A 22259-nucleotide genomic window follows, 5' to 3' on the forward strand; every position below is an offset into this window, starting at 1 on the left:
TCAACAGAACCTATGAGGCCAGATCTTGATATCAAGTAGGATGGCTGTACCTATGGAGCTGGGCCCAGGCAGAGACGGGGTGCACATACATCACCCCCACACTTATTCTGTCAGCACTCTCATAGACTCCCTGACAGTAATGAGCAGCCTCGGGTCACAGCCATCCTTGAGGCTGAGACTCCAGGGTGCCAGACTGCAGGTGACATCGGGCTTGTCCCCTGAGAATGACTGCTGAGGAAGAGGGCTCCTGGCTGTAGGGGGCTAAAGGCAGATGTGTGCCCTCTCTCCCCCCAGGGCCCAGATTTCGGCTATGTGACCCGGGAGCCCCTCTTTGAGACTGTCACCAGCCTCGACTCCTTCGGGAATCTGGAGGTCAGTCCCCCAGTGACCGTGAATGGCAAGGAGTACCCGCTTGGCCGGATCCTCATCGGAAGCAGTTTCCCCCTGTAAGATAGCCTGGGGGTGTGTCTGGGGGTGGGGCAGGGCAGGGGGCAGGCATAGGAGCGGGGCGGGGGGGGGGGTGTTATGTACCTGGAGTGAATCTAAGGGAGAAATAGCTCCTTCTGCAATGGCCTGTAAATCTATAGACAACCGTGGAAAGAAAGCCAAGTTAGCTTTTACATCTCAGTATAAAGTAAAATTTGTATACCCTATCTGTATGACCCAATAATCCTCTTCCACAAATGGGAGGGTGGTGGTGAGATGTAAGCCGCGTGGGGAAGGGGTATGAGACTGCCTGGACTTGGCTGCAGAGGGTGAGGTCTAGAGCAAGGAGCGAGCAGCTGAATGGAGGGAGTAGCTGAATAGAGGGAGTAGCTGAATGGAGGGAGTAGCTGAAGTTAGTTTCGTAATGTTGTGCCTATGGCAGGCAATTTTAAACCCACAAATTCAAGAGATCAATAATTCCATGTGTAAGCAGTATGAAAAATATGTTATTTTGTGGAAGGGGTATGAGACTCTAGTGAAGGTTTGCTGGCAGAGGAGAAGGTGCAGGGGCGCCTGTACATGAAAAAAGAAGAGACAAGACATGGCCCTGGCTCACAGGCGTGCGTCCCTGGCTAACTTTGGCTGCCCACAATAACTGTACTCTCAGCCCAGCCAATGAAAAGGCAGAGTCTACTTTAATCCAAACATTGCTGGGAGAGAGCGAGCAGCCTGGCTCCCCACTGCACAAGAGTTGCCTGGAACCTGAGGTCACCCAAGATTTGAGTATCAAGTCCCTCTGACCCACATAGAATGTTCTTTTATTTGCGGTACATGGGTAGTGACCATTAGCCCACCCTCCCCCAACTCCATGGTCACATGCACTCACCTGCTACTTCCTGTGCCTCAGTGGAGTGCCAAGTGAGCTCTTGTCCCACCTCCAAGATAATGGAAGTCTCAGATACTCAGTCCCATGTTAAGCATGGAAGCTGGCTATAGCGGCTTGCCATCAAATTTCTGGGTCAAAGGCTGACTGAGCTCTAAGCCTTCCACATTGGCCTTACCGTCTTCTGGCCCGGAGCTCCTACATCTGCTTGCCCCAGGGTCTCACGTCTGCAGCTCAGGCTCCTACTATGCCCTTGCTGGCACCAGCCAGATCTGGCCTGGGTTTCAGATGCTGAATGTCTCATCCTGGGGGGGCGGGGGGCGATGCTCTGGCACAGAGGCATAAGAATAATCTGCTAAAAGACTCTTCTCCAACCCTGCCCTAGGTCTGGAGGCAGGAGGATGACCAAGGTGGTACGCGACTTCCTGCAGGCCCAGCAGGTGCAGGCGCCCGTGGAACTCTACTCCGACTGGCTGACTGTAGGCCACGTCGATGAGTTTATGACTTTCATCCCCATCCCAGGCAAAAAGGTGAGCTGATGGCCCAAGACTAGAGTGAGCTGCATAACCAAGAATCTGTGCCCTGCCCAGACTTGGCTGCAGAGGGTGGGGTCTAGAGCAAGGAGCGAGCAGCTGAATGGAGGGAGTAGCTGAATGGAGGGAGTAGCTGAATGGAGGGAGTAGCTGAATGGAGCAAGTAGCTGAAGTTGGTTTTGTAATGTTGTGCCTATGGCAGGCAATTTTAAACCCACAAATTCAAGAGATCAATAATTCCATGTGTAAGCAGTATGAAAAATATGTTATTTTGTGTTGCACGTACACATTCCTGTAGGTGTGTGTGTGTCTCTCACTAATCCTGGAGCTCAGCAGTTGACTAGGCCACCAGCTGGCCAATAACTCCAGGGAGCCGCTTCTTCTGCTCCCCCCCCCCTTAGTCACTCTTCTACTGCGGTGAAGAGACACCAGGACCAAGGCCAATCTTTATGAAATAAGGAAACATTTACTTGCGGCCGGCTTAGAGGTTCATAGGTTTAGTTCGTTATCATCATGGCGGGGAGCATGGCAGCACACAGGGTACTGGAGGGATATCTAAGAGCAACATCCTGGTGTGCAAACAGAGAGAGGGGATGGGGGGGAGAGAGAGAGAGAGCAAGAGAGCGCAAGAGAGCCTGTGCAAAGGCCTGGTCCTGGTGAGGGCTTTTGAAATGTCAAAGCCCCCCCTCCCCCACCCCAGTGACACACCTCCTTCAACCAGGCCACACCCCTATATCCTTCTAATCCTATCAAAGAGTTCCTCTCCCTGGCATTCAAATATAGGAGCCTGTGGGGGACATTCTTATTTAAACCTCTGCAGTTTCCATTCCCGATGAGATTACACTATAGTACCTGGCTTTTTTTCCCCCAGAGTGAGTGCTGGGGACCCAGATAAATTCAGGTCCTCACACTTGTGCAGTAAGCACATTGCCAGCCATGCCAGCCCCTGTTATACGCGTTCTCACGACCGGCCAGGAAAGAACACAACAAACCAGAATCTTCTGCGGCAAAACTTTATTGCTTGCATCTTCAGGAGCAGGAGCGCAAAAACCCCAAACCCCAAAAACGAAAGCCCCCTTCTAAACGAAAGCGAAACCCCCCATCCCTATTTAGGAGAGTTATCCTTCGCTTAGGACGCATCACTCCCTGATTGGCTGCAGCCCATGGCCGAGCTGACGTCACGGGAAAGGCAGAGTACAAGTAGTGGTAAAATACCCTTGGCACATGCGCAGATTATTTATTTACCACTTAGAACACAGGATGTCAGCGCCATCTTGTGACGGCAAATGTGGGGGCGGCTCCCAACATCTCCCCCTTTTCTTTTAATAAGAGCAATAGGCCACCCATATTAATGAGAGTGGAGATAGAGGTCAAATCCCCAGTGTGCAGGTAAAGGAGCCATGTACAGGATTAGCTCTTAGGCTCACAGGCTTTTACCCAGAGCAACCCTGACCTGCTCCCGTGTCGTTTTGCCTGGAGAGAAGGACACTTGGACACTCAACCTTCTTGAAAGATGACATGTCTCCCTAGAATAGGCTCATATATGCCGCAGAGCCCTTCTACTGCAGTGCTTAGCCGTGCAACTCTCTCAGGCTGCTGAAGCACACTCACTCTATCCCGTGCAATGAGTCTAGCCTCGTGAGATGTAAGAGCTGAGTGGCCAGCGACCTATTGTCTAAGCATAGATATCAGGGGAAGCACCGTGTTCTAGTACTGCAAGTGCCTGGGCAATAACCACCTTGTCTCTCCTAGTTTGGGCCTTAAGCTTACAGACCAACCAAAGAAGCAACACTAATCCACAGCAAAGTGTATCTCCAAATAATATCAATCCCACCCATTCTTTAAAGAAGGAAAATGTTGAGGAGATCCAATTGGGTAATCCTTTGGTCAGGGACAGGTCCAAGCGCGTGGAGTTGACCTGAAGTCTCAATTCCCGAAGGATCTGTTCAAATTCAGCCGTCCAATTCTGTAACATATACTGAAAAAGACTTTTTGACAAATTAGCTGCCCTAGTAAATTTTTCATACTGAATGGAAATAACACACAATCCCGGAAACTTTTGTTTACACCCCAGCTGAGCTATTTGCCATAATACATCTAGTTGTTTCTGGACAAGATCTATGAGTTGATTAACCAGCATGAGACCTCCCTGTATCTTGACATTAGCTGAGGCCTGTTTATCTATGACTGTAGTCACTGAGGCTGACAAAGTGTTAATGGTGTCAGTCATCTGGACCTGTCCAGACAGAGCCAAGGCTGTCTGAATCAAGGCTAAACCCAGTTCCTAGTTAGTGGTAAAAAAGCAGGGGAATACTTGAGCATTATACATCACCGTCATTGGGAGTGGAAATGTCGACATTATCCCCCAACGCTGCTCTCTCTTTATTATTGACGCCCTGGACATCACCAAGACGAGGGACATCAGTATTCCCTTGGTCAGTCTGGATTTTTCGGGTGAGTCTTTCTGGTATCTAAAATGGGTTGTCTTCATTCTGTGGAAAAACACAAACCGCTCCCCTGGATCTTATCAAAATAGGATCCGGGCCATACCATTTATTATCAAGGACATTTTTCTATTTAACCATCTCATTGGGCCTATCTGGCTCTGAACAATGACGTTCAGCCGCAGTATGGCCATGAGCATCAATATTTAAAAAATTGAGTGTAAAGAGTGCCATAGACACAGACACTCTTGGTGCTTGGGGTAGAGTCTCGATTCCCCTCTTCTGCTTTATAAGATAGGCTTTGAGGGTGCGATGCGCACGCTCAACAATACCCTGTCCTTGAGGGTTGTATGGAAGTCCAGTCAGGTGGGTCACGTCCATCTGACGGCAGAACTGCTGGAATTTTTGAGACGTATAAGCTGGTCCATTATCAGTCTTAAGGAGTTTGGGTTTCCCCCAAGCACTCCATGCCTCAAGGCAATGTTGAATCACATGTGAGGCTTTTTCTCCGGTTAACGGAGAAGCAAACATGATGCCAGAACATGTGTCAATGGACACATGGAGATATTGAAGTTTTCCAAAGGAAGAAACATGTGTAACATCCATTTGCCAGACCTGTAGAGGTCGAATACCGCGTGGGTTAATTCCCACATGAGGAACTGGCAAGAACTCACAGCAGCTTTGACATTGAGTAACAATGTCACGGGCTTCTTTTCTTGTCAAGGAGAAACGACTGCGTAATGTTTCAGCCGTCACATGAAAATTGTTATGAAAATTTTTTGCAGCCTCTACCGGGGATGATAGGGCAGCAGCCACCACTTTAGTGGCCTTATCTGCCAAATCATTTCCCAGAGCCATGGGGCCAGGTAGGCCTGAATGGGCTCTAACATGAGTAATATAAACAGGAAATCTTCTAGATAACAAAACTAATTGTATCTGCTGAAAAATATTGGCAACTCTACTGGAAGGCTTAATCACTCCAGCCACTTCTAAAAGATTTACTGCATTAACCACATAACAGGAATCTGACACAATATTAAGGGGTTCTAAAAAGGTTTTTAAAACTTCTAAAACCACTAAACATTCTACCACTTGAGGTGAATTTTCATTATATTGTTTGGATACCACTTTACCATTAGCCACATAGGCACCTATGCCAGTTTTTGATCCATCAGTATATACCACAATCCCATTTTTAAGTGGGTTTCTTACTGTTATTTGTGGAAACACAACAGATTGATTTTGGGCAAACTGTAAAATTGGATGTTTTGGATAATGGTTATCTATTTGTCCTGAAAAGGAGGTAACTAAAACTGCCCAATCATTAGATGTGGCTGCCAAGGTTTGAACCTGTGCAGCGGTATAAGGTACAATTAAAAGATATGGACTTCGCCCAAAGTGGGTGATTGCTGCTTTTAGGCCTTTAAGGGCAAGCTGTGCAATTGCATCAGGATACCAATCTATTATTTTAGCTGGGGATACGTTTGGATGGATCCACAACAATGGCCCATTCTGCCACAAAACTGCGGTTGGCAATTGTGCTGTCTTAAAGACACACAAACTGAAAGGCTGCGAATCCTCAATACGTTGTAATTGTGCATTCTGTAAGGCTTTTTCCACCTTTTGTAAGGCCTGGTTAGCAGCTAGAGTAAGAGCCCTAGGGGAGGAGATATGAGGATCTCCTTCTAAAATACCAAACAAAGGCCTTAACTCAGCGGAAGGAATCTTTAAAAAAGGTCTGAGCCAATTAATATCTCCCAACAGCTTTTGAAAATCATTTAAGGTATGGAGGTGATCTCTTCTTATCTAAACATATAAATATTGATTTCTCTCAAAGGAGGAAATATGTGTGACATCCATTTGTCAGACCTGTAATGGCCTGACGCCACGAGGGTTTACCCCTACGTGAGTAGATAAAATTTGACAACAATCTAAAGGCATTATTAAGTAATCAGAATCATTTCTAGTAGAACCAATCCCTCTGGCAGCTCTAGGAATACCAGAGGAAGAAAAAACAGCCATGTAGGCTTGGCAAAATTATTAGTTGAGCTATTTTGTCCCCTTGTGATATAGAAAAGACAACTTGAGGACAAGAACAGAGAACCTGAAGTTTCCCTTTATAATCTTGATCTACAACTCCAGGGTGGACAATAAGACCTTGTAGGCTGCAAGAGCCTGCCTCTGTCATTATTGTCCAGTGGCTTCACCTGCTCGGGAGAGCGCCTTCCAGGCCCTAATAGCCTTTTCATCTGATTTAGAACTATTAAGAACTGGCTCCTTGAGCTCACCTAGTGATGAGTATAGGCTCCTTCTCCTAGAGACCTCCGCTAATTGATCTTTTTTCTTTTCTTTTTCCTTCTCCTTCCTTCTAATCTCTCCCCAGGTATTCTTACCTGACCTTAACTTTTCCTCGGGTTCAAGACCCTTGGAAAGGCCTGTATACTTATTTTGTGTACCATATTTTCTCTTTGCTCCTACTCTCTCTCCCCGCTTTACTTCTGATAGATTGTCCTGAATTTCGTCCAGAATCCGCCCTGCCTTAACCACTTGATAACATGTGAAAAGGAACAAAAGGGCTTCTAACACTAGAGAAAGTTCAAGGCCAAACATACCTTGTAAAGCTATTTTCCACTTTACTTCTGATAGACTGTCTTGAATTTCGTTAGAAAGTTCAAGGCCAGGCGTACCTTGTAAAGCTATTTTCCACTTTACTTCTGATAGACTGTCTTGAATTTCCTTAGAAAGTTCAAGACCAGACTTACCTTGTAAAGCTGTACTCACTGGTACTTCTGTTCCCCAGCTGAAAAGTTCTGAATTCATGCAGTTGAATCCTTCTCAACAGTCTGTTTTACGGGAACCTTTATTACCGTGACCCGCAGTTTTGGTTCTGGAATGAGGGATCTTCCTTGCGCCGGTGATGGTAATTTTCGTCCCAGGTTTTCTCTTCCCGGGTTTCGGCATCAACTGTTATACGCGTTCTCACGACCGGCCAGGAAAGAACACAACAAACCAGAATCTTCTGCGGCAAAACTTTATTGCTTGCATCTTCAGGAGCAGGAGCGCAAAAACCCCAAACCCCAAAAACGAAAGCCCCCTTCTAAACGAAAGCGAAACCCCCCATCCCTATTTAGGAGAGTTATCCTTCGCTTAGGACGCATCACTCCCTGATTGGCTGCAGCCCATGGCCGAGCTGACGTCACAGGAAAGGCAGAGTACAAGTAGTGGTAAAATACCCTTGGCACATGCGCAGATTATTTGTTTACCACTTAGAACACAGGATGTCAGCGCCATCTTGTGACGGCGAATGTGGGGGCGGCTCCCAACAAGCCCCCATGTAAAAATTATTAGTTTCTATTCTTTTTTTTCTTTTTTAATTGATTTATTTCATATATATGATGAGTACACTGTAGCTGTCTTCAGACACACCAGAAAAGGGCATCAGATTCTATTACAGGTGAGATACCAGGTGGTTGCTGGGGATTGAACTCAGGACCTCTGGAAGAGCAGTCTAGGCTGGCTCTTAACCTCTGAGCAGTCACACCCAGATAATGGCTGATCAGTTACAACAGTCCAGGAAAAGGCTGAAGGCTCTGGGGCAGAATGTCCTTTTTGGAATGAAAGGACTGGGCGCCTCTGTGTATCTCAGAAACTCTGCAAACTGCCCATCCTTTTGGAGAACCCCTTCCCTGCCACCATCCCAGGCCACTTTGGGGCCTGTACTTGGATCTGATGATGTTGCCCAGGATACAAGAAGAGACACAGTCAGCCAGTCCTAAGACAGACAGACTTCCTAGGAAGCCAGTGACTCTCAGCATGAAAGGCACCAAGTACTGGGCAGCCAGGACTCAGGTCCTTCTGGCATTCTGGCTACCTCCCCGTCCCCCAGTGCCTCCCCTGACAATGTGCCACCCACGGTGGCATCTCTTGCAGGAATTTCGGCTGCTCATGGCCAGCACCTCCGCCTGCTACCAGCTCTTCCGAGAAAAGCAGAAGGCAGGCCACGGGGAGGCCGTTATGTTCAAGGGTGAGTGAGCAGAAGCCCTTGACAGGAAGCCCCACAGAGCTCAAGAGGGCCTTGTCCCAGAGCACCCAGCTGCACCACCAAACCCAAACCAAAGGTCACGCCTGCCTGGCGATGCAGAGTTGATGGAGCGCTTGCCTAGCATGCACCAAATGCTGGGTTCGATCCCCAGCACTGCAGAACCCAAGTGTGGTGGTGCCTGCCTGCGGTCCTAGCACTCACAGACAAAGGCAGAAGGGTCCTAACTCCAGGGTCATGTAACCCTGTCTCAAAATAGAGAAGGGCAAAGTGTATCTTCAGAACTGATATCTGAAAGAGCACCAGACCTAGAGAGGGACGGAAGGACCCAAATGACTGCCACATGATCTGAGCCCAGAAGCTTGGGTTTTCAAGACAGCGGGATGGAAGCCAGGACCTTCTGAGATGGTCATGCACTCTTCTGCTAAGCCACATCCCTTCTGCCATACCCCATCCACCCCCAGAACAGTAAAGGGGGGAGAGAAACAGTGTCGATGCTGGAGGCCCAGGAAGGGAAGTGGTTTCAGCTGACATCACGCCTGCCCTGCCGGGTCTGGAGTGAGGCTTTGTCTCCCTCCTAAGTGGAGCGACATAGCATCTGCTGGGTCTGGAATGAGGCTCTGTCTCCTCCAGTGAGGCTCTGTCTCCCTCCTAAGTGGGGCAGACCCAGGGATGAGCTCTGTACCTGAATTAATCATGAGAAAGAGACTCTGCTGAGGGAAACCCTGCCAGGCGGCATGGTGAGAAATGCCACAGCACATCTGCACTCTTGCTGTGGTAAAATAGACACAATGTATCAGTCACTGTGTCTTACCACTTCCTGCCACATGGTAGCTTAGTATCCTGACACTCATAGTCACTGGGTAATGCTTATGCTATTGTCCTGTGTCCAAGGAGTGGGACTGGAATGCTGCCCGTGTCCAGGACAGATCCACGTAAGACTGCCATCCTAGCCGGGCAGTGGTGGTGCACACCTTTAACCACAGCACTCGGGAGGCAGAGGCAGGTGGATCTCTGAGTTCAAGGCCAGCCTGGTCTACACAGTGAGTTCCAGGACAGCCAAGGCTGTGATAAAACTAAAATAACAAACATAGATAGATGGATGGATGGATGGATGGATGGATGGATAGATGGATGGACAGACAGATAGATAGATAACACTGCTATCCTGTTCTAGCCTCCTGGTGGCAAGTTTTTTTTTCTGCGTTGGCAGGTGTAAGGCTTGGCTTTCTAGAAGTTTCCTTTCTATCTTAAGCTTGCCTCAAATGCTGCCTCCACACACCATGGTTAGAAATATTAATGCCATAGAGTCACGGAGAGGACTGTGGCGTGGTGGCAGCACAGGGGCAGGGTCCCACAGCCCTGGTCTCTTTGGTGTTGTGACGCTACAAGTCTGGGCCATGCAGAGAGCTGACAGGCTATATATAAATAAAATATAACACTTTTAGCACTCGGGAGGTGGAGGCTGAAGGTTGTAGGTTCAAAGCCAACCCATAAGAAAAAAAAAACTAAAAGGAAAAAATAATGTTAATCAAATATACAAGGCTCACAGCCTTGTGGTCCGGCTGCCTGTGTGGCCACTTGCTGTGTAGGGAAACGCAGCTTCCTCACCTTTAACAGTAGCAGCTACCTCACAGGAACATGGGGAAGACTGTCTGGGGAGCACGGCTAGCATTTAAAAGATTACTTATCTAGTGTATACAAGGTCCTGGCTTCCGACCAAAGAACAGACTGCAGGCACTTGGATGTCACTAATCTGACCTAAAGCCTCCAGGCTATGGAGCTAGAGTCAGAGGCAGGCTCTCTCCAGGGCCAGCACTGAGTAACAGGAGGGGTGTTTGAACCCTGGTCAGCTGCTAACATTCAAAGGGGGCACCCAGGTGACTTCTCCTCCTGCCAGAGAGCACAAGGTGCCTGCACCCCCATTCCTGGCTTAGGAGACATGGTTGGTCTGGAGAGGGGGACACACATGCCTCCCTGGGTAGAAGGAGATCACCCCTCTTCCCCATCCATTCCCCCCACCTCACTCCCACCCCATTCCCCACCCCCCTCCACTGCCAGCAAATAGCTCAGATGGGACACCCAGGCAGGCACCTGAGATTTACTGTCACCCTCTGACCCCCACAGGCCTGGGAGGCATGAGCAGCAAGCGCATCACCATCAACAAGATCCTGTCCAATGAGAGCCTCACGCAGGAGAACCAGTACTTCCAGGTACAGCGGTGGGAGGGCAGGAAGGGATGGCAGACTGTGTGAGGTCTTGGCAGAGGCTGGTTCTATGGGAAAGGTCAGGGGCTCGAGGCTTCTGGCCCAGAGAGACCAGCAAGCACCTGCTGGATCTACTTGCTGTGTAGTAGATCCAGAAGCGCAGCGGTGGGCTCAAGGAGCCTCGAACCCAGCAGGAGATGGGAAAGCAGTTGTACTTGTAGGCCCAGAGTTCTATCAGACAAGTGCTCGGAGCAGACACGCCCCTTAGAGCCACACCAAAGCTTCAGACTTGTTGCCTGAATAGCGGTGGCCTGAGCCCATCCCTCACACTGAAGCTTCGGCAGCTCACACAACCCTGAGGGACTGCTGTGGGTGTGACAGTCTGCTCGAGTCTTAAACGTTGCACCAGACATTAAACCCAGCGCCCAGGAGAAGTAGCTCCATTGGGAGAGCTCTTGTCTTGAAAGAAAGAAAACCTTGGATTTCGTTTTATGATGATCTAGGTTAAGCCAGGGGCAGGTGGATCTGTGAGTTCAAGGTCAGCCTGGTCTTCAGTTCCAGGGCAGCCAGAGCAACACACAGAGAAACCCTGTCTCAAACAAACAAAAAGGAAGAAAGGAAGAAAGGAAGGAAGGAAGGAAGGAAGGAAGGAAGGAAGGAAGGAAGGAAGGAAGGAAGGAAGAAAGGAAGAAAGGAAGAAAGGAAGAAAGAAAGAGAAAGAGAGATAGAGGAGAGAGAGAGAGAGAGAGAGAGAGAGAGAGAGAGAGAGAGAGAGAGAGAGAGAGAGAGAGAGAGAGAGAGAAAGCAGATCCAGTGCAAAGTAAATGCCCACTTGGCTCCTAAGCATGCAAGGTGTTAGATTTCTAAGTCAATTTGAAGAGTCAAGAGGCAGAAAACAGACCGGAGGCTGACCTCAACAGACTGGACTGTTTATTTAAAACAGGGAGGGGCAGACACAGCAAGAAAGGGGTGTCTGTGGAAGGGGGAGGGGTTCTTGGGGTTTATATAAAAGGGGAGGGGAGGGAAAAGTTAGGTGCAACTTAACTTGGGTTGCGTGCAAACCCCAAGTTTCTCTCTCCCGGAGTTGTTTGCCTAGACAGGGCGGGCTTTATCTTTAGAATCTGTCCTGACCTTGCTGTCAGGTTGTGGGTCACAGTGGGCCACTGAGTCAGGCAGCAGAAGTGAGGGAAGTGGGCAGGAGTCTCAACACAGGGCCTTGGTCAGGGCTGGGCAGAATTTGTTCAAAGTCCTATGGTTGTGTGGACTTCAGGCACAGGCTGATCAGAGCTCCAGCTGTGCTAGCTCTGTTGGTCGGTATGTGCAGGTACCCTCATGGCTGCGGGAGGTTCAAAGCCTTACATAAATACCCGCACAGCACCCTCGAATACAGAGCTCTTAGATGGCCTGCATCTCACTCTGCCTGGGGGGGGGGGTGTCAACCTGAACTGATGAACATGGTCAGGGAGTTTCCCAGTACCAGTTTGCTCAGTCATGAGTCACTATAAACCGCATCCCCCTCCGCCCCCCACCCCCCATCCCACTCTAGGCTTAATCACTGAGGTAGGAGGAAATGGTAAGAGACAACTAGTTAGCTCTCACCTGAAGGTCAGAGAAGTTGGTACAACCCAGCCACTCTCTGAAGCAGGACCCGCTGAAGCTGAGCCAACGCCTCACTGGGGCTGACCTCTGACTATCCCTCCATGATCCCTGCAAGAAACAAAGACACACACACACACACACACACACACACACACACACACACACACACACACACACTGTAGTAAGTAAGAGCTCTGGAGAAGCCTAGTATCAAAATCTTACAGCTTTGCAAAGCCCAGACGGCAGGTGCGGTAATTGACAGCGGAGGAGAGTTTAAGCACTAAGGCCCCACCCCTCCCTGCTGTCCTCCTTAGCTGAGTGAGCAGGAGAGCAAAATCCTCCAGGGTCACCTGGGCCTCTGCCACTTAAAGTTTGTCTGGTTTTCAGTGAAGACTGTGCAGAGTTCAGGCTCTGGCTTACGGCCTGTTTCCCGTGGTCAGGGCCATCTGTGGGTTGCAGGCGAGCTCACCTGCTGCAGTTTTCTACTGCAAAGTTTAAGTTGGAAGGGGTTGTAGCTAGACTGGCAAGCATTAGCAGGAGAGTTTTCTGTCCATTTGTAGCTGTGCCTCAAGTCACTTTTTGAAAATGGTCCATTAAGCCAGGCATAGTGACATATGCCTTTAGGCCTAGTACCTTTGAATCTCTGTGAGTTCAAGGCCAGCTTGGTCTATATAAAGTTTTAGGACAGCCAGAGCTACAAAGAGAGACTGTCTCAAAAAATGAGGAATGGATTGTCTTTTTTTTTTTTTTTTTTTCTTATCCCTGGGGGGAGATGCTGGAGAGGTGACAGGGATACCAGCTAAGCAGGTGTGTGTGTCCCCGGACTTCAACGCTTCCTCTTTCCCCCTCCCCCAGCGCTGTCTGGACTGGAACCGCGACATCCTTAAGAGGGAGCTAGCGCTGACTGAGAAGGACATTATTGACCTGCCCGCGCTCTTCAAGATGGATGAAAATCACCAGGCCAGGGCTTTCTTCCCTAACATGGTGAGATACTCCAGCCCCAACCCCTCATGCCACCCCCAGCAGGGTGCAAACAGCCCCAGAAGGGCCCAGCTGAGTTGCTGGGTAACCTCACCTCTGACCCTTGCCCTCTCTGAGCCTCTCCATTCCCTGCTAGGGGTGACATGCTTAGCCTTGCTTTCTTACTAGGTGTCTATCCCCTGGCCCATTACTCTAGACAGGAGAGTGCTTGGCAAAAACTATCACAGCTCAGAATCTGTGCCTGTGTTTCCCCACCTCTAGAGGAGGATCCCTGACAACACGCCCTACATAGATAGGACTTGACGCCCTCAGGCAAACAGTGGCTGCTCCCTAAACACTCGCTCCCCTCCCAGGTGAACATGATCGTGCTAGACAAGGACCTGGGCATCCCCAAGCCTTTCGGGCCCCAGGTGGAGGAGGAGTGCTGCCTGGAGACGCACGTTCGAGGCCTGCTGGAGCCCCTGGGCCTCGCCTGCACGTTCATCGATGACATCTCCGCCTACCACAAGTTCCTGGGAGAGGTTCACTGTGGCACCAATGTCCGCAGGAAGCCGTTCACCTTCAAGTGGTGGCACATGGTGCCCTGACTGCCTTTTCCTTTTCCTCCTCCGCTGCGGTCTCTGGGTCCTTCCTGTACCCCCAAGTCCTTCCCCTACAAGAAGCAGATGGGATTGGGGGATATATGTGCCTTGCTGTCCCCTGGAGAAGGACCTCAGTGTCCACTGAAGCCCCACCCCCACCCCAGTAAGCCCAGCCATCCTCCACCTAAAACTAGTGGGACATGTGGTTAGTGTGCAGAGCCCTGGCCAGGGAAAGGGGACATCAACAAATCATGTAGTCAGATTGTCCCCAGGAATTCTCAGCCTCTACTCCAGGCCAGAATGAGGGAAGGGAGAAGGGAGGCTCTGAGGTCATTGGCTCTCCCAGCATCCATCTGACATTCAAGGTAGACCAGGAGAGGGTCCTGGAGTACCTTGGATGGTACCCTCACTTCAAGCTCACCTCCCTCGGGGTCTCCTGGTGGCTGGCTCCCTGCACCTGTTCATTCCTTACAGTTTCCCGTACACGTTGCGTCCCCACTCCCTGAGGGTCCAATCATTCAGCACAGAATCTTCCAGAAATAGGTCTTAGCAGAGGAGCGTTCTTCACTTTCTGTGGATGCGGGCTGCCCAAATTTAGGAGAAAGGGGAGGTCTCAGACTAGCATCCACGGTCTAAAGTTCGGTATATGAAGATGCTCCTGCCTGTCAATGCTATTTCTGTTCTCTCACCTGGTCCTCAATTCTCTGGCCAGTTCTTGGGCTCATTGCTCTTCCTATTTTGGACATTGACCTTCCTGTTCTGGACATTTGTCCCTCCAGCAGCTACACAGCCAGATCCAGGCCTCCCGAGAGCCTGAGAAGCAGCCTATCTCTCCTCATGGATGCTGGCCCCAGTGTCCAAGGATGCTGGCCACGTTCCAGCCTCAGTGCTCCCTTTCCAGCTAGCTGCTGCTCCAGAGGAGGAATTTCCCAGCATGCTTTCCAAAGGCTCCCATCCAGATACAGGCAAATTTACCCCTCGGCTTCCATTAGAAAGACCCCCAGGAGCTGCAGAGATGGCTCAGCAATTAAAAATGCTCCCTGCTCTTGGAGAGGACCCAAGTGCAGTTCTCAACACCTGCAACTGTCTGTAATCCCAGATCCAGAGGCTCCAGTACCCCGTTCTGGCCCCTGAGGGCACTGCACACATGTGTACAAACCCATACACATAAATACATTTGTTAGGGTCTGGAGAGATAGGGCCCGGTGGTGCACAATCTGCTATTGCAGAGTACCGGGGTTCAGTTCTCAGCACCCAGGTGGTGGCTCACAACTACCTATAACTCTAGTTCCAGGGGGTCCAATGCTCTCATCTGACCTCCACGGGCTTCTGCACATACATGGTTCACATACACACACTCAAGCACACATCCAAGTAAAGTAAAATAAATGATATTTAAAAAATAAAAAAAAATTTTAAATAAAAAAGGTCCTTTAAGGCCAAGAAGATAGGAAATATTAATTCTACTTTGAAAGGTTAAACAGCTCCATTTTATAACCAAAGAAAGGGTTACAGACCTACATTATTTTTTTTTATTAAAGATTTATTTATTTATTTTATGTATATGAGTACACTGCAGCTGTCTTCAGACACACCAGAAGAGGGCGTCAGATCCCATTACAGATGGTTGTGAGCCACCATGTGGTTGCTGGGAATTGAACTTAGGACCTCTGGGCGAGCAGTCAATGCTCTTAACCACTGAGCCATCTCTCCAGCCCCAGACCTACATTCTTAGGGGAACAAGATTTTTACCTTGGATTATTTCCTCAGCTATGCAATCAACGGGTTGTATGCTACTGAGCAGTGGGCACAGACTTAGACTCCGATAACATAAGCTAACCGTAGACTCGCTTGTCCCCTGCAGACAAAGCGCACATCTACGTGGCCGCACTTGCCCTTGCTGTGGTAGGCTCTTTGGGAACACTACCCAGTATATCCAATAAGCATACGCTCAACAGTCACTGCCTTCGAGAGTTAGGGTCGTGTCTTCTTCTCCATCCAGTTGGGCCAACAGCCATGCCAGGTCGGGCCTCAGAGCCTCCAAAGCTGCCATCATCTGTCTCTGGAGACAGTGGTCCCTGCTCTTGAGGGCAAAGCCCCAAATCCTGTCTCCTGCTCCAGAGTAGAAAACACGGGCACCTCTCTGAGGGAGCTGATGTGGAGAGGTGGGGGCTTGTGGTGTTCGGTTAAAGTGACTTTACTGCTTTTATTTTTATCTGGGGTGGGAGGAAGTGAGCACCTCCCATATGGCAGCCGCGTGGCTTTGTAGACTGCTACAATACTCCCTGGTGGCATTGGTTGTCTCAGAAATTTCTGGAACTCCAGGACTCAGACACTGCCTGTCCCATCTCACTTACTCACCCAGTGTGACTCCCCCCCAAGTGTGGATGCCCCCTTGCCTCCCCTGGGTGGACTCCTTGCTCTTCCCCACCCCCACTGTGTTTTGTTTTGTTTTGTTTTTAACTTAGGCCCAGATGCTTCTGGGCTACACCAGTTCCTGTTTCGATGTGAGTTTTGAAATGCTCCGTGAAGGGCTGAGGGACGGCAGGAAGATGGCGGGAGCCAGGCAGTACCAACTTCCTGGCGAAGAAGCCAAGATGGAGACTGAGAAGTGTTTGGGGAAGAGCCAAAATAAAGAGCAATAAAATAAGCCGTCCACGGGAAGCTACGCGGCTCTGGGTGACATTCTTTGCGGCTTCTGAGACATAGACACAAGTCAGTCAGATCACATGTGGCCCTTGTGGTCATGAAGCTCCTATTGTTCTGAACATAAAGTCTTGATCCTTATCAAACTCATCTCGAGGACCCAGCACCACCCCATCTTGCCCCCCACACACACACACATACACACACATACACTCTCAGGACTGTGTGTCACACAGCCTCTACCCAAGGTCGTGACCAATATCCACAGTAAGTAAGCAACCATGTTTTAAAACTGAGTTTCCCCAGATGCACACAGTGAGATAAGCATTTGGGAGCCAGTGAGTTGTTAGCCAAGCGTCTCCAGGAGAAACGGATCCAGAAACTGGGGGGACAGGGCATTGAAAGTGAAGGAAGACACAAGAAAGGGGTGTAACTTCAGGGCCAGTGCAGGGCCAGTATCCTAGTACCCCCTGTGAGCTCTGCAGGGCTGATGGCCCCTGGAAGTCAACCCCATGGAACGCAGGTCCCACTGCATCTGACCAGCAGGGCACTAACTCTGGCCCCTTTGGTCCTTGATGGGGAAAGCCACCGGTAGTCTACGGCAACATCTAAAGAAGGTTGTATCTGCTGCATTATGAACAGAGTTAGGGAGTGGGGCTTGGAGAGATTGCTCAGTGGTTAAACACGCTTGCTAGTCTTCCAGACAGTGGCTAACTCCCACTTTTGGCCTCTGTGGGCACCTGCACGCACACACGCACACTCAGGTACATACAAATAAATAACATAAAGCCAAGTTAAACCCGTGAGGTAGCTCACCGGGTAAAGGGGCTTACCGTGAGCCTGCAGGCTGACTTTTGTTTCTGAGACTACCTTTAAGACAGGAGGAAAGAGCTGACTATATGAAGTTGTCCTCTGACCTCCACATGTCTGTCCTGGCACATGGATCTACATGCACAAAAAAAAAAAAAACAAAAAAAAAAACCTTCTAGCCAGGCACGACGGCACGTGCCTTTAATATCAGCACTCAGGAGACAGAGACAGGTGAATCTTGTGAGTTCAAGGTCTATGCAGCAAGTTAGTTCCAGACAAACCAAGGCTAAACAGGGAGCCAGAGAGGCCAGGGATTGGTGGCACATGCTTTTAATCCCAGTACTCTAGAGGCAGAAGCAGGAGAGTCTCTGTGAGTTTGAGGCCAGCCTGGTCAACAGAGAGAGTTCCAGGACATCCAGGGTTACACAAAGAAACCCTGTCTCAAAAGAGAAAAACAACAACAAAAACCTAGAATCCAGTCATCTGACTGTCATAGTTCATCAAAGTTGATTTCTGTAACACAGAAAGTAGAAATGCAAAGGGAACATCAGCCTTCTTCCTTCCAGAACCTTCCAGAAAGTCCTCTTGCCTAAGCTATGGCCATCTTGGGGGGCAGGGGGGTGGCTTTGCTATGTCACCATTGCCCACTGTCAGGATGAACCCCCCACACCCATCTTGACTCTGTCCTTTATTGTTAAAGGTTGTCTTGCAGGGAACAGGAAGTCCTTTTCTCAGCCCTCCTTCTCCTCCCCCTCCTCCTCCTCCTCCCCCTCCTCCCCCTCCTCCTCCTCCTCCTCCTCCCCCTCCTCCTCTTCCCCCTCCTCTTCATCATTAACCCTAGCCTAGAGGTGCTTTGCCTGCATGTATGTCTATGTACCACATAGACTTCATAGCTTTCAGAAACAAGACCAGGGCATTGGATTCCCCAGGACTGGAGTTACAGACAGTTGTGAGCTGCAGTGTGGGTACTGGGAATTTAACCCAGTTCCTCTGGAAGAGCAGCCAGTGCTCTTAACTGCTGAGCCATCTCTCCAGCCATCTTTATTACAGCCATGCTCATGACCCAAAGGTTAACCCCGACGATTGAAGGAGAAAGGCTGACCATCAACCCAGATCATCACCACCGAAGTAACTGGAACAACAATGAATTAAAGCAAGGTCTTTATTTCCAGACACAGGATGCCTCCCAATACGTGGTGTTCAAGAGATCACCGCTGTAGAATAAGTTGATCATAACAACCTCTTTGAGGGGGCTGGAGAGATGGCTCAGCAGTTAAGAGCACTGACTGCTCTTCTGTAGGTCCTGAGTTCAAATCCTAGCAACCACATGGTGGCTCACAACCATCTGTAATGAGATTTGATGCTCTCTTCTGGTGTGTCTGAAGACAGCTACAGTGTACTTACATATAATAAATAAATAAATGTAAACAAACAAACAAAAAACAACCTTTTTGAAGCGGAGGCATGATTGCAAGGTGGTCGTTACAAGGTAGTCCTAATAACTGTTTAAACAAAGGCCAGGTTGCAAGATGTCTGTTACAACTTCTGAAACAAAGGTTTAGTTGTCATTTTTCTGGAACAGGTAGTTCAGCACTATCTGTAGTTAAGGTTACAGGCGGGGCATAGCCCAGTCCTTGAGAAGCAGACACAGTCATAAACAGCAATGAGTGTAGTGTGTCTTTACTACACAATGGCTTTTAAGTCTAAGATGGAGGCAGGCTGGTTTGTCACTTATTTTCTGTTTTTTTTTAAATTTATTATTTATATATTATTAAATTTTGCAGACCAAACACAGATTTATTAAGGAAAAGTGAGAAAGAACTCCCCAGAGTGGGAGAGGTTCTAAGTAAGAAATATTTTATTTTCTTCTTCTCTGTTTGGCTATTGAGAATTGAACCAAAGGTTTCACACGTTCTAGATACGTGTTCTACCACTAAGTGATATCCCTTTCCTCCGACCTCTCGCTCGCTCTCTCTCTGTCTCTCTCTCTCTCGCTCGCTTTCTCTCTAGATAAGTGTTCTACCACTAAGTGATATCCCTTTCCTCCGACCTCTCGCTCTCTTCTCGCTCTCTCACTTTCTCTCTTTCTTTTCCAAGACAGGATTTGTTTCTGTGTAACCCTGGCTGCCCTGAGCTCACTCTGTAGACCAGGCTAGCCTTGAACTAAGAGATCTTCCTGCCTCCTGAGTGCTAAGATTAAAGGTGTGCATCATCACTGCTCAGCTTGCTTTCTTCTCCCTCTCTCCCTCTCTCCCTCCCCCTCCCTCTCCCTCTCTCTTTGCTTCTGAGATAGGATCTCTAGCCCAGGACAGCCTTAAGCTCCCTATGCAACCAACAGTGATCTTGAACTTCTAATTCTTCTACCTCCACCTTCCAAGAGCTGAAATCACAGGTATGGACCTCCGTGCCCAGTTTAGGCAACGCTGAGAACTGAAGCGCAGACTTCATGGCTACTTGCCACCTTCCCAGCCCCGGGTTCATAGTGTTGTGGAGCCATCGCTCTGCTTGTGGCTCTTGAGTCCCTCCTAACCTGTGAATCTTATGAAAACTCTAAGAAGGGTTTCTGGCCCCTCGGTGGGCAGTGTCACTGACACAGTAATTGATCATCTTTTATAAACATTGCTACCAGAGCAGAATAATGATTCAGCCACCACTCTTGGAAAGAACTTAGAGACGTGCATTCTTAGCATTGACCACCGCCCTGAGGAAGAACCTGGAGTTGAGGATTGTTAGTAAAGTTAGGTTAAGATGGTTGGGTTTTTTGTTTTCTTGTTTTTTTTTAAGCGGCTTTGACATAAAAAATCTTGAGCAACAATTCGAAATTCAGAAAAAAACCTTTGATAATTGAGCAAGGGATTTGTTGAGGTCAGTGGACAAGAACAGTGGCAGCCTGACCAGCACCAGCTGACCTGGCTCTCTTGTTAAGAGATCGGCTGGTGATCAAGGCGATGACTAACTTCTTGAACCCATTTTTGCTCTCCACTCCCTGATATGATTTAATAAAAAAAATTGTTAATGAATAGATGTGCACCCTGATATTTAAAGTAGAAATGGCTGATCATTTTTTTACATAAAAGTTAGATTTGTGATTTTTTAAAATGTTTTTTATGAGCTTACTCTTTAAGATAAATAATAAAAATAATTGAATCTCTCTTTGTAACTGCACATTGCAGCCTGCCAGTAAGAGAAACTGGCTGAGAAAATTAGCTCGTCTCTTAAACTTTGTTAGTCTATCACAAGTTGCTTAGTTACAAATGTGAATGGGTTCTTAGGAACAACTTTTTTTTTTTTTAGTATACTCAATGTTATCATTCACTTAAAGAAAGGAGAGTATAATCACAGTGTAGCCAGTGTACTGCTTGGAAGATTTTGCTGGGATATATAAACTGAGGGAGAAAAATGCCAAGGGTGTGTGTGTGTGTGTGTGTGTAAATTGTTTAGATCTCTTTGGCGCTTGCTTCATCCACCAGGTGTGTATGAATGTGTGCCTGCTTTCCAGCTCCCTGACCCCACATCCCCTCCTTGGATTGCTAAACATACTGTGGGGCTGGTCTGACACAGCCAGGCCTGGGGGACCTGAACTGCACAGCAGTCACATTACCATACCACCCCCAGCCTGCCATCTGTACCTTTGTTTTGAGGGTGGGGTGAGTGAGAGACAGTGTTTCCCCGTCCAGGGTTTCTCTGTGGAGCCCTGGCTGTCCTCGAACTCAGAAATCCGCCTACCTCTGCCTCCCAAGGGCTGGGATTAAAGGAGTGCGCCACCATATGTACTTTTTAATGACTGTTAAAACTAACTGAGTTCTGTGGCAGATGATTTCCATTCAAATCCTCCTACCGGTTATTTAGCATAATCTAACTCTCCTGTGGCTCTCCTGGCTGAGGCACTTCAGATGGAGAACTCCGCGGGGCAGGAGGTTAATCCTCCTCCTTGGCAAGGAACTGGTCATCCCCATTCATTTTACTATTGCACAGAGAAGTTTAGTAACTTACTTAAGGCCACATAGGCGATGGTTTTGACGGAGCAGCTTGCACTCCCAAACCTACACTCTTAACCGCCCTCACAAAGGCAGCCCTAGCCCTGCCTTTGACAGTTCTGCATCTCTGACGTTGTGTTTTGCTTCTGACTCCCACCACCACGAACCCAATGAATATTTACCATTGTCCCTGCTTACATTTCACTTGCAGGACTCCGATTTTAAAAACAGTCGAAAATTCAAGGCTCAAATGGAAGAAAGCTGACGCAGCCCAGTGCAGCGTCCGCAGTGTGAATAAACGTCCGTGCTTACCTGGAAGATCACACGAACTGCTAATCTGAGAGTATGCTAGAGACGCTGGGTGGGTCACAGTCCCCCAGAAGGCTCTGGGCCACTTGCTAAGTCCCAGCAGCTGAGCTGACCTAAGCTGTGTGCACCACGGGTCCAGCTGGAGCAGGGGTGGCTCGTGACTGTCCGCTCCAGGAGTTAATTCCATAGAGACTGCTCGTGAAACGGGAGAAGTCTATGGCCCCGTTGCCTCGCTCCCACTCAGAGAGCATATTTTGAGAAGTCTAATTATACGGTGGGGTTTGTACAGGATGAAAGAAAGGGGTTTAGATAAGCCTTTTCTAAAGGCAAATTGGCAACAGCTGTTAGAGAGGGCTGGGCAGCGCTGCGAGCCGGGAGTGCCCCCTGGAGGTAGACTCGAGTAACTGCAGCCAGCACTTTCCTTAGACACAACCTACAGCCCACCGTTATGTGACCTGGGTTAAGTACTTGACCCTCGGTGGCCTCAACAACAAATGAAGACCTATAATTCCCACCTGGTAGGTTTGCTGTAACGATTATGCACAAATGTAGCCAAAGGGTTGCTTACACCCCAAACCTCCAGCAAAGCCTCCAAGGGTCAGATGATGTCATTCAATGATCTAAGAGACTGGAAAGGGCTTCTCTGAGAACCAGGCAAAATAGATAAGGGAGGGGGACGGGAAATGGGGAGGTTGACAATTGCTCTGCCAACTGTGTCGACTCTGATTCTGGAATTGCCAGCTTTCACCTCAGCGTCTCTCTAGAGCCTCATGATACAGAACGAGGGTAACCTAGAAGTAAAATACCCCAACCAGAGAACAGAG

At 48.8% G+C, this 22259-nt stretch overlaps 1 protein-coding gene and 1 long non-coding RNA gene across 3 annotated transcripts in view; one reads left to right on the forward strand and one right to left on the reverse strand.

Annotated features, from left to right (window-relative positions):
* Padi2 (peptidyl arginine deiminase, type II) overlaps positions 1-16361 on the forward strand; it is a 46251-nt gene extending 29890 nt beyond the window's left edge. For both annotated transcript variants that reach the window (XM_006538632.4, NM_008812.2), the window contains 6 exons: positions 295-446; positions 1695-1839; positions 8217-8310; positions 10453-10538; positions 12987-13115; positions 13466-16361. In XM_006538632.4, coding sequence (XP_006538695.1) covers positions 295-446; positions 1695-1839; positions 8217-8310; positions 10453-10538; positions 12987-13115; positions 13466-13699 — 840 coding nt within the window. In that variant the 3' untranslated portion in view covers positions 13700-16361. The remainder of the gene's footprint in view (positions 1-294; positions 447-1694; positions 1840-8216; positions 8311-10452; positions 10539-12986; positions 13116-13465) is intronic.
* On the reverse strand, positions 11441-21677 carry Gm13031 (predicted gene 13031). The gene is made up of 4 exons (NR_045911.1): positions 21439-21677; positions 13616-13764; positions 12132-12239; positions 11441-11868 (listed from the first exon to the last, which is right to left on the reverse strand). It is a non-coding gene; the product is annotated as a predicted gene 13031 (long non-coding RNA).
* Positions 21678-22259: the final 582 nt, after the last annotated feature.

The sequence above is a fragment of the Mus musculus genome, chromosome 4 (genome assembly GCF_000001635.26).
Source record: "Mus musculus strain C57BL/6J chromosome 4, GRCm38.p6 C57BL/6J".
NCBI classification, from domain to species: domain Eukaryota; kingdom Metazoa; phylum Chordata; class Mammalia; order Rodentia; family Muridae; genus Mus; species Mus musculus.